General features: G+C 47.3%; 1 protein-coding gene across 3 annotated transcripts in view; it reads right to left on the bottom strand.

Annotated features, from left to right (window-relative positions):
- ABLIM3 (actin binding LIM protein family member 3) overlaps positions 1-12,612 on the bottom strand; it is a 109,379-nt gene that overhangs the window by 23,925 nt on the left and 72,842 nt on the right. For all 3 annotated transcript variants that reach the window (XR_015241327.1, XR_015241328.1, XM_086679038.1), the window contains exons 9-10: positions 2,561-2,619; positions 219-290 (exon numbers count right to left, since the gene is read on the bottom strand). Coding sequence is in view for 1 of the 3 variants with exons in the window: in XM_086679038.1 (XP_086535164.1) it covers positions 219-290; positions 2,561-2,619 (131 nt within the window). In the remaining 2 variants the exon portion in view is untranslated. The remainder of the gene's footprint in view (positions 1-218; positions 291-2,560; positions 2,620-12,612) is intronic.

The following is a 12,612-nucleotide window of genomic DNA, read 5'->3' as shown; positions in this document are numbered from 1 at the left end:
GTTTGATGTGGCTGTGTGCTCCGTGAGGGCAGCGTCTATGTCCTCCCTGTGCCCCACTGTGTCCTCAGGACCTGGCACAGAGTCTAGCACATGACAGGCATGCACAAGACATTAGCTGGATGAAAACCTCACAGCTATCTTTGGGGGTCCTTAGGAACTCTTTAGATCCCAGACCTGGGGCTAAGGAAGGCCTCTGGTGGCTGGAAAGTGATACATACGCAGATGACTCGGTTGGGTGACCCGATGCTGGAGCCAGGGGGTGAGATGGAAGTTTCGGACGTCCGCCTATGCTGTGGGAGAGAGGAGACAGAAGAGTGAGAAGGTGCACCTCGCTCTGGAGGGGAGGAGGGGCGGGGAGGAAGAAGGTGGCTGTGCAGGGGACAGCGACAACACTGTGAAATGCACTTGCTGGCCTTCTGTACTTTCTCTTTATTTTCTGCCTTTTAAATCCATGTCTGAGTGTGAATGGAATTGGAAATGCACAGGACTTTGGGCTGTTGGACAGAATTTGGATTTTTGTTCATTTGTTTGTTTTACATATTTGAGGTAAGCATTTATTCATAAAATTTTTCATTGGGGGTTATCCTGCCAATAATGTATTTACTTTAAATGAATAAAATTGGTTAGTACTTATTCCTTAGCAGTTTGTTGATATAAAACATACCAGCAGGTTAAACTTCATGCAATTGCATAATGTATTGATTCTTTACAGGGTATCCATTGCGAATTAACATCAGCATAAGTGATAAACTTAAAAAATCTTTCTCTGAACGGTGGCAATGATGTGTTAATGGCTCCCTCAGCCGAATGGCACTATGTCAACCTCAGTGCAGCCCTGAGAGTGGCAGCATGTAGTTGAAAAGCAAACAGACCGGGGACCAAGCATCACTGGTGAACTATGTGATTTTAGAGATCCCGGATTCCCCATCTGTAAAATGAAGGGGCTGGTCTTTGGGATTGCTAAATTTCTTGCCAGATTTCTCATGGCACAGCTTAGAATTAAAGCATTCTACTTGGGGCTCTGGAGCAGTGTTGCCCAAACTGTGGGTCATGAACTAGTGATCCTAGTTCATGGGAAGATGAATTTAGGGGGAGCATTTGATGATACCGAGTTGCAGAATGGGCGTGTAAAATGTAAAATTGTATTTCATTCCTCTTGGTTAGATCAAGGAGGAAGTCTTAATTTAGTGCTAATATATTTTAGCAACTTTCTTGACAGTTCCTTTTTTTTTTTAAACAATGCCATCTAGCTGGAATTTCTCAGATTTATTTATAAGAAACATTTCATTTGCATTGAATGTATTTTATGGTTGCCTTCTACTGTTAAAGCAAGTAATGCTGGTTTTCTTATTTTTTTGTAAATTTTTTTTTTCAACGTTTATTTATTTTGGGGACAGAGAGAGACAGAGCATGAACGGGGGAGGGGCAGAGAGAGAGGGAGACACAGAATCGGAAACAGGCTCCAGGCTCTGAGCCATCAGCCCAGAGCCTGACGCGGGGCTCGAACTCACGGACCGTGAGATCGTGACCTGGCTGAAGTCGGACGCTCAACCGACTGCGCCACCCAGGCGCCCCAGCTGGTTTTCTTATTTAAAATAAGTTCTGTTAAGTAAAGAACAGTGGGTTGACGTAAAGTAAAAATATTGATACAGGTGATTCACAGCCATGGCAAAAGCATCAGGGTTGTAGAAGGATAACTGGATTTGAGAAATGCCACCCAAAAGGTGGAAATTGGGGAAGAAAGGGCAATTAGGTCTTTTTACATCTTAAATGGGAGAGGACCTGGAAGAAACAGGGGGAAAAAGAACCTCACGGCTCAAACAAAATTATATGTCAACAGACCAGTTCTTTCACAAAGAGGCATTTTGGATATTATCCAGTGCCCGTCCCCAACACACACCCAGGTTTCTCCTCCACAGTATCGAGGACTCAGGAGCTGGGCTCCTCCCTGCAGTCCTTGGAACAGGAACCCAGATTCACAGGACTTCTTGGTACTAGTCAGAGCGGGTAATTGAAAGGGACGCGGGACCGCAGCTGGCCTAGCGTGTGCCTGGGGACACGGGCTGTGCTTCTGCTGGCAGCATTACTGTGGGCAAATCACCATCCTCTTTCGACTTTGAATTTCTCACAAGCCAAGGGAGGATAAAATTCCCTGTCCCATCTGATCCATGGGGTTAAAGAGATAAAATCAGAGAGTGGCTGATGCTTTGCAAACTGCCAATTCGTGTGTTAATAATCACTAATAAATGACCCCAGGCTCGGGAAAACCCCCCCGTGTGTGTGCTTCAGAGAGGCCGCATCTTTCGCTAAGGCGAAAGCCTTGCCCCAGGAATGCTAAAAACTCACATCAATACAGTGTTTCACGGTTCTCAAAGTGCTCTCGCATGCAATGTCTTTATCCCCGCAAAAGTCCCATGAGGCAGGTGTTACCATTAAGGAAACCTAAGGATACAGGTACACAGTTGGGAGCATGCGTACTAAGGAACAACTCCCTACTAAAACACAGAGCCCCCACCCGGTGGCAAAAAGTCTGGTCCGGCATCGCTACCGGCTTGCTTACCTTTAACTTCTTCTCTGCCCGGGCTGCCTGTTTGCAGATGGGGTGCCAAACCTCAGAACCTAAGGACACAGCAAAATAACAAAGGCTCGGACCTTTCATACCTACTAGTTTTCTTGCCATCCTCACCTCAGTGTAGTCCCTCAGCAGCACAAGTGCCCTACACAGGGGCCAGGAGCACCCCCAGGTGTCCCAGGCTCTTTGCTGTGACATCAGTTCAACCCCCCCCCACCTTCTACCTGTCCACATCCTACCCATTCCTCAAGGTCCAGGTTCCACACGGCATCTTCCTGCAAACTTTCTTACCTGGCAGCTGGGAGAGACTTCTCTCTTCTCTGTGATCCATCTTTCTTTGTATCTTTCTTAACACGACCTCACATCACAGTAGCTTGTGGATTCATTGCCCTAACCAAATTAGAAGCTCTTCTGGGCAGGGGCTGAGCTTTATTCATTGCTGGATCTCCCGAGGCATCCAGAATGGGATTTTGCTCTCAGCAGAGGCCCCGTTTTGCAGGGTGAACAGATGAGCGGATGATTGGCAGTGAGTGACAAGTAGCAGGTGGTCAATAAATATTTGTTGAATGAATGAATGACAGTGGAGGTGAAATAAAGTGACAGGCCATGGTGAACGCCAACCTCCTTTCTCTTCAGAGACTTATGACAGTCTACTAGATCTATCAACCGAAGGGGAGGTGGGGTCATGGTGTATATTCTGCTTGAGCGCACTGTCTTGACCTGCTAATTCCTAAGAGGCTCCAGACTCTTCAAATATAGTATATCGCAAATGCCCGCATTTTATTGTGGGCACCGAAGTCTAGAGGCCATCTTGGGAAGGCATGAACAACAGGTGGTTGGTCACATGTTGGGAAGAAGCCCCAAATATTACACATTCCCCAAAGAAGAGACAGGTGTCCTGGATTAGAAGGAAAAATAGGAACATATTATCCCTCTGGTGCCACTCCTCTTATTACCAGCCCTAAAAGGAAAGGAGCCAGCAAATGGCTGGATTCCTGAGCACCCAGATGGCATTTGTTTGTCTGACTTTGTTTTTAGGATATACTTTCCATTATGGTTTGTTGCCTGGAACCCCCAGGCCTGGGATGCGGGCCAAGCGACAAGGGGGTGGCGTAAAGTTGAAAAATTAGCCCCAAAAACGTGATACAGAGAGGATAGGCCTGAAGGTAAGGAGCCTGGAGTCTGGTTTCTGGAACCTGGATTCTTGCCTCCTCTCGGCCCCAGGCACACCCTCTCCCTGGGTTCCGGTTTCTGCGTCTAAATAACAACGAGGTGGAGTTTGGATGGTCTCAGAGGTTATTTTCATCTCCAAAATTTTAATTCTAGGCCCGGTTGGTCATTTATGAGCTAGGGACCTTTCAGTTTTGTTTGCTGAGTTTCTTGTGAGTTCCTAATAATTCAACACGAGTTTAATTCCTGCTCACGTAAAGTGCAATGGCTCTCGGAGCCCAGTAGAGGGACTCTGGGTCTGCGGGCTGGAGCCTGCCAGTCGCAGGGTGTGTCTGCGACCAAGTGATGGGTGGGGATCCTTGCTTTGGGGAGTTAGTCGAGAGAGCATTTCCGGGTCTGAGAAGCTGCTGAATCCACCAGGAGTTGTTTACCCCTGTGGCTCTGGCAGGAAGCACATGTTACAGGTCACGGTAGGAAATGGATGAGGGGGATACAGATGTCTAAGAAGGTCGTGAGATGAAGCGAAAGAGGCATCTGAGGGGAAAGAGGCAGGCAGAAGTTCTCATGGGGGGAAATGATGTGTAAAGAGTGGAGGTCAGACTAGATGGTCAGGTCCCGCCACGGACACAGTCTGTTCTGAAATAAAGCTGGGCTGCCAATGGCTTCAGCCCTCAGCATACGGGAAAGCAGGTTTATAGAAGTGGTGGGGGTGGGGGGCTGGGGGTGGGGGGAGAATCAAAGGCGAGAAAGAAAATATAATTAGAAAGGAAAAGAAATCAGAAGTTTGGGAGCTGGCAGGATAGCCTCTAAATTAAACAGGGAAGGAACTTGCTGGCTGTGAGTGATAGACGAGGTGAGTTAAAGTAAGAAGAGGTAATCTGTTCACGAAGACCCTTACGAGATGATGGCCGGCTGAGCTTCTGCCACCAGCCACTAGCTCAACCGCGACACTGACAGAAAGACAGCATCCGGAAGGCCATTATTCTCTTCTACGGGCTTCTCCTCAGAGTTTAAAACAGTTTCTGGCTCATGTGTGTTTAATAAAGACATAAATGAATGGCTGGTTGGATTCCCACCTCTGTATTTTTATTTATTTATTTTTTTTATAATTAATTAATTATTTTTAAAATGTTTATTCATTTTTTGAGAGAGAGAGAGAGAGACACGGAGCGAGCACGAGTGGGGGAGGGGCACAGAGAGAGGGAGACACAGACTCTGAAGCAGCTCCAGGCTCTGAGGTGTCAGCACAGAGCCCGGTGAGGGGCTCCAACTCATGAACCGTGAGATCATGACCTGAGCTGAAGTTGGAAGCTTAACCAACTGAGGCACCTAGGCACTCCCCCCACCTCTGTATTTTAAAATGAGACACAGGATGAAAGGTACCCAGAGGATGATGGTAACCAGGGCGGAGAGGGGACCCAAAATTAAGCCATAAAGTAGGGTTTTCACTGTGGAGAAGAGAATACTTAGCAGAATGGTGAAAAAGGTTTTTGATATCTTAATGACTCTCTGTGGGAAGAGCAATGAACTTGTTCTGCGTGTCTTGTAATAAGGACCGGGGCAGAAGTTTCAGGGAATGAAAATTCAATGTCTGAGGACTGAACGGTCCCCTTTGAGAGTGAGCTCCCTGTCCCTGGAAGCATGTAAGTACACACTGGGTAGAAACATGCTCAGCAGGGATATTGTAGAGGAGACATACAATGAAGTAGTTACACTGATGCACGTAACTCCCTACCCTTGGAGATCCTGTGCTTTATCTTCACAGATTTCTCTGTATAGAAAGAATGAATTATTTGCCCCTATCCAATGATCCCGCTCCTTCTGTAAGTTTTATAAGGAGTGGGACTCATATCTGTCTTATCTGCAGATACAGCTGCAGGGACTGTAGATTCTCAATAAATACTCATTGAGTGAATGAATAAAACGAAAGACACGCGATATTCTGTTGTAGGCCAGTTGAATCCCTTAAGCTGGGCTCAGAGATTTGGACAAGTGGTACAATCTAGACTCTGATTCAACAGCTACAATTCCAGAGAGAGTGTCTATCAGAGAGTCACTAGACTGGGGTTTGTTTAAGTGGGGTTTGGGGACCAGCTGTCCAGAATCCCGGTAAGATGCCCCCACAAAGTCCCTGAAGTCAACTCCTGGAGGCGGGGCCTGAGAATGTGTGATGTTAACAAGCTCCCCGGATAACTTATGACTCCAAATTGAAAAACCACAGGGCTGGATACCAGTTAATACTCCAAATTTGTTCCTTTGGAATGTGATGGGATAAAGAAAACCAATTTTATAAGACGTAAGAACGCTTTAACTTCTTGAAAGAAGTCAACACTTTTTGCTTGTTAGACTCCTGGTTTCATGAGTCATACCCTCGTCCTCTGAGACCATCACTGACAGTTCCAGGTCCTGCAGTTAAAACCTCCTGTAAACGTTATGGAAGTGAAGGGTTAGCTATTCTGTGTAAGCTGATTCAGAGGCTGAGATCTGAATCTCCAAAGCTGTCCCTCAGCTGGGTGGTAAGCCTCTTCTTTTTTTTTTTTTTTTTTTTGGATCATTGGAAATTTTAATGCCAGATCAGTCCTGGTGCCACAGTCTTGCAGACCGCCCGGCCAGCGTTACAAACATAGCAGTGACCGAAACCGGCCCACCCAAAGGTTCTATCTGGTCAGCACGGTGTTTTTACATGAATGCTTTTAGACCCTGCAGGTGGCCAGTGACCCCTCCCTGCTGTCTGCCTCTCAGCCCTTCTTGTTCATTTAAGCAGGCATTTAGGTTTTTAAACCCGGCTCCCGGCCAGGGTGTTCTCTTACAGCAGGCTTCTTCTCCGGATTTCTCTCGACCACAGCAGGGTGAGGCTTCTCTGCTTTGTGGCAGCACTAGCCTTGGTAACCTAGGCTTGCTAGGATCTTGGATTGGCCCTTTGGCTCCTTGAAAATCCCTGCCTGGGCAAACAAATGTGCTGTGTCCACACACTGGGATATCATTCAGCCATAAAAAGGAATGGAGCACTGATACATGTTATAACATGGATGAATCTAGAAAACATTATGCTAATGCTAAGTGAAAGAAACCAGACACAAAAGCCCACATTTTGCAGGATTCCGTCTCTATGAAATTTCCCCAATAGGTAAATCTATACAGGCAAATGGCAGATTAGTAGTTGCTAGGGTCTAGGGGAAGGCAGTGGGAAGTGTCTAATGGGACACGCCAGCATATTCATGGAAGCAAACATCGTCTTCAGACAATCCTGCGCACTGGTAAATTTTCGCCGCATATCAGGCAATCCATACATTACTGAGTATACTATTCCTAAGGGGTCTGAATGCCACTTACACCTCGCTTCCTAGCTGCATCCTCCAGAGCAAGTCAGTTAGCTCTCTGTGCCTCAGTCTCCCCGCTGATAAAATGGGGGATGGGAACAGTACCTGCCTCGGAGCTTGTTGTGAGTGAGCATCAGTGAGTTACCATTCACAGAGCCCGCAGAACAAGGTCCGCCTAGAGTGGGTACCGTGACAGTGTTAGTGGTTGGGATTATTATTATCTTCCCTGCCCTACCTAAACAAAAATCTGTTTGCCCAGGACGGCGGCGGAGCCCAGGTGCGCGGGAGTTCACAGGCAATAGCAACGGCTGATAGCAACAGCCAGGACGGTAATTAAAATGCGTGAGTGCTTTCTGTGTGTCGTGCATTCTTGTTATTCTTATTGTCATCATTATAACTAATATTTAGAGAGTGCCTAAGCCAGGCCTTATGCCATCTACTTTATAATTGTAGTACTTAGGTAGAAACTAACCGTGATGACTAGCATTTATTGCCCACGTAGGCTAAGCCCTATGCTAAGCGCTATTAATAGCAATGGTAACATTGACAACAGCCAGCATTTTTTAGTGCATGGCATCATAGGGAATGGCCACTCCACCTTACTGGATGTTTATATCAGCTCAGACTGGCAGAGCCGGGGGTCCCCGGCTGGGTGCTACAAGCCTTCATCATGCATTCGCTCATTTAACACAATAGCCTGGCGAAGTGGGCCTAAGGCTACCCCCTGTTTGCAGATGGGGAAATTGGGGTTTAGGAAGCTTAGATGTCTTGCCCGCCCGTCCAACACTGTCTCCTCGCCCTGGCCTGGGTGTGCGTATATGACCAAGTTGGGCTCCTCCCAGTCTCTTTGGGCTTTCCGTGCTTAAACTGGCGGGGAACGCTGCCTCTCTGTGCCCTCGGAGCCCTCCTTCCCCAACACAGATGCAGCCAGGGCAGGGCGGGAGAGCAGGAGGCCACACAGAGAAAGAAGCTTAGAGCACAACCACCTGCTGAGCCCTGTGCGCCCTTCAACCCAGCCCTGCTGTTTCTAGGTGCTTCTCAGTTCTGTGAGATGATCAATGCCCTTTTACCTAAAGTCGTTTCTGCCGCCTAAAAAGTCCAGACTAATAAAACATCTCATTGAGCTAAAACCCGAGTATCTGACAAGTTCTTGACTTGCCCAGCGGGCAATTTTGTTTCCCAGAAAATAGAGGAAGCAGCCAGGGAAATTGCTACTCTGGACCTAATTCTGACCAACGTGGACAAATTGGCTGGTGAAGTAGATGTGACATGTAACCAGCGAGAAAATGGCCACATCGTCTTGAGTTTGAGGTGACCCGAGAGAAGAAGCAAGTTGGAAACAGACTTTAAATCACCAACTTTAAACTACTATGCTATAATATTTTCTATAGGATTCAAGATGTTTGGTAACCCTAAAAGTCTAAAAAAAATATTGCAGTTCATCCAAAATGAAAATGTATTCTATTTAAAGTGAAATATGCTTAGTAGTTTCAGACTTGAGGAGATATCAATTTAGTACGGTAACGGGATATGTTTGAAGAGTCTAAAATTATGTAGCAGGATTGGGGAAACATGAGATTTAAAGTTTTTAAGCATTACTCCTACAAACTAAGCTGTCAGTGGAGAGATCCAATTTAAAATAACAATGCTAAACTACCAGATTATAGCAACCAATAATAGGACGTTAGTGCCTTTTAAAGTGTGGTTTGATGAGACGCGTCGATTATGACTGAGGGCTGGTGTTCTGCAATCCGAAGGGCGGAAGGCACCTGTCTTGAACATCTGCTTCCTCCATGCACCTCTTTTCAGGTGCTTGTCAGAGGAAAGAGAAACCTCCGCCATATATCAATGGCATCCCTGGCCGTGCCAGAAATACATACCTCCTGGTGCCAGGACCTTATATCGCCCCAACTAAAAAAACAAAAACAAAACCCAAAAAGCAAAACAAAACAAAAACAACGTGATCTGAAATAGAAGAGAAGGTTTTGGTGTAGTTATCAAAGCAAGCTTTCAGGGCTCCGGTCTGGATTTGCATTAACACAGAACCAAGGCTCCTTACTTTATTTTGGGCCGTGGACACCTCTGAAAATTTGATAAAAGCTACAGACCCTCTCCTTAGAGAAATATACCTACGTGTGAACTTTGGTAAGCAACTTCGGGGGATTCATTGGATTCAGAAGGGCAACTACAAACCGCAGGTTAAGAATTCTGAAACTAAATGGAAGAAAGTGCCCTAAACAAAGCCTAGGAAGATAGGCCAGCCTAACCTTGGCCCAGGGACATAAACTTTCTAAACTTTGTTGTTCTCTAAAACGGGGAGGTTAATGGCGCTTTTAGCTCATAGGGCTGTTGTGGGGAAAAAATGAGATTCTGCATTTAAAGCTCTCAGAACCGTGCCTGGCACATAGTAAGTGCTTCATGAATTATCAGCTGATGGAGTAGGACCTACAATTTGTTACAATACTTTCCTTAGCAGAGTAAGGTTTGTCAGGCTTTCATAACAGATTTCCTGCCTGTTGGTTTTAGTTAAATACATGAGTGATGACAGAGACCTGCTTAGAACTGTGCAGCTGAGCTCCTGGGCTCCCAGTGATCCCCCCCCCCCCAGGTCCTTGGAATCGGGGTGTATTTAGTGTAAGAAAGAAGGACAGGAGCAAAGTCTGTCTTTCCTTTTTCCTGGGCATAGGCATTTTTAGAATGAGACCAAAATCTATCTCATGAATCACATTTGGGGCTTAGAAAACTCCCACCGATCCAGCAGCTGTAACCTTGTGATTTCAGTATGTTTTGCCCGAACCTGCGGCATTTTGGCGCTTATTTTGCTGCACAGATTCAATGACCTAATTTCCTGGTGAAGCTCAAATGACGGGTTTGGACAACAAACAGATTAGAAATCTGGCATCTTTACAGAAACAGTTAAAAGGCTGAATGAACAGCAGAACTTAAAACAAACAAAAGAAAACTTGCTTGTCTCCCGGGGTCCAGGAAGTTCTCATCCAGACAGACGTCAGCCTTCTCCCAATTAGAGCTCATCAGAAAGCCATCATGCAGTGATTAAAACACAAACAAACTGACCAAAAGAAGCTCCCGAGGCTGGCTGCCAGTGCCTTGCCGTGTCCCGCTAGAGAACTGACCAGACTGGGATTTTAGGGGGCGCCTGGGTGGCTCAGTCGGTTAAGCGACCGACTCTTGATTTCGGCTCAGGTCGTGATCTCACGGTCCATGAGTTCGAGCCCCGCATCGGACTCTGTGCTGACAGTGTGGAGCTTGCTTGGGATTCTCTGTCTCCTCTCTCTGCCCCTCCTGTGCTCATGCTCTCTCTCTCTCTCTCTCTCAAAATAAATAAATAAACATTAAAAAAAAAAAAAAAAGGCCGGGTTTTTAAACTTTGCAGCCTTCCTAATGCTCTCTCTCATTTATGTTGCTTCATGGGGCACCTAGCACCTTCACATTCATTCCCTCCCATATTCATGAGGACCTTGTGGAGCACACCTGCTCTCTGTGGGTGAGGTGTGTGGGCCTGCCTCAGTTTCTCCACCGTGTAATGCTTCCGCCCACCGCAGGCCTTTGCACCTGCTGTTCCCAACGCCTCCACCATCTTTCCTCCCCTCTTCACCCTCCCGCCTCCTACTCATTTCCAAACTCTTGGCTTGAAATCCCCCTCCTTCAGCAGAGCCTCCCCTGACCCCCCAGACAAGATCAGGAGGCCAAAACATTCCCAAACCTTCCCTTCTCTGCACTTAATCACAGCTTGTCATTGTGTTTACACTTCTATTTAAGTCGGTCTCCCGTCCTGACCAGTACACTTCACCCACGAAGCAAGCTCTCGTGCCTCATTCACGTCCAAGCACCCAGCACGTCACAGAGAGCCTGGCACATAGAAGGGCCCCAGTTTGAATGCATGAATGAGAGACAGAGTAATTTTCCCCGTCTTATAGGTGAAGGAAGAGACCCAGAGAAGAAAGGTACTTCTCAAGGTCACTGCCCATCAGCAGAAGTACTGGTGCCTGAACCCAGGAGTCCAGGCTCTCAGCGGGCTCTCCCTACTTCTGTGCTGCCTACGAGGAGAGTTTTCTACCCCCACCCAGGGAGGGTGTCCAAGGCAATCTCAGTGGGAGCAGAAGCGCCTGGTGGCTGCCTCCCCCACGACACCCACAGCCGGAGTCAGCATGACTCCAGCACGGGATGGCCTGGTCCCCCTCATTGTAGAATCACTCAGCATCCCTTGAGGCAGGTCCTTGAGCGCCCTGCAATTACTCCCACTCTCCCAGGAGCCAGGAGGGTCGGAAGGAGATAATTAAGGAGGAGGGTGACAGGCCCTTCCTTCATCACCAAAAATATCTCCCACCTCCCGCAGGCATCTCTGTCGTAGGTTTGATTGTGCATTCTCTCGAATGATCACAAAGCTGTTCACCTCATCACTTAACTCTTTCAGCATTCTATGAAGTTCTGGCCAGAAGCAGGGCTTAGAAGATTCTGGTACATAAGGATGTGAGCTCTGTGAGGGCAGTCAACTTGTTGGACCTCGCTGCTATATCTCCAGTAGTTAAGGCAGCACTGGGAACACAGGTGAAGGCTCAATAGGTATTTGTTGGATGAATGAATGAACTAAAAGCTTTCCATGTGTCAGGAATTTGCTATGCCGTGTGGGGACCGTTACTAGCCTATTTTACAGGCTAGGTAACTGAGGTTCAGGGTTAAGAGGCTGGCCCAGGGTCAAGAACTCAGGAAGCAGTGGAGCCAGGGTTCAAGGCATCCAATAGGGCAAGGTTAGGATTGAGAATTCAGGCAGGGAGATAAAGATGTTGATTGTTCTAGTGATGTGAACGAGAGAACGGTTTCAACACTAGGATATGTGTTCGCCAGGAAAGGGGGAGAGGAATACCATGCAAAAAATTTCCAGACTAAGTGCAAAGTCCGGATTGCCATGGACGCAGGGCTCATGAAGACATCATGCAGTTTGCTGAGACTCAGGGGGAATGTCCTAGCACATAACCCAGGGTCCTGCTGCAGCACGCACTCAGGGACCCAGGCACCTACAGATCAGTACTGATGGAAGGAGGAGGTCCAGTCCTCACAGGGACCTAAGTAACAGGCAGAGCCTGGGTCCCGGAGGTGAGATTGAAAGAGCCCTGGGGTGGGAGTCATAAGACCAGTCTGGCCCTACGTTCTCTACCTGTCTCTGGGCCTCACATTTCCCATCTATACCATGAGGTTGTTACGTTACAGTCTAGGGTGACCTGTGGGATCCTTCCATCTCCAGTACTTGTATGACTGTACATGCAAGCAAGTATTCGTAAATTCACAGCATCTTAGGAATGGTCACCTAGTTCAATCCAACATAGGAATTCCTGCTCCGGCAGTCCCAGTAGATAGTACGAGATTCTGTTGACTCTCTCTAGGCCAGTGGTTCTCAACAGAGAACTATTCTGCCCCCCAGGGAACATCTGGCAATGTCTGGCATCTTTTTGGTTGTCCCAATGGGAAGGAGTACGTTACTCGCACCCAGTGGGTAGAGGCCAGGGATGCTACTAAACACCGTGCGATGCA

This window comes from Puma concolor, chromosome A1 (genome assembly GCF_028749965.1).
Source record: "Puma concolor isolate L17-30 chromosome A1, mPumCon1.1.hap2, whole genome shotgun sequence".
NCBI classification, from domain to species: Eukaryota; Metazoa; Chordata; class Mammalia; order Carnivora; family Felidae; genus Puma; species Puma concolor.
Note: the sequence above shows the minus strand (reverse complement) of the source record. Positions and strands in the feature narration are given on the sequence as shown.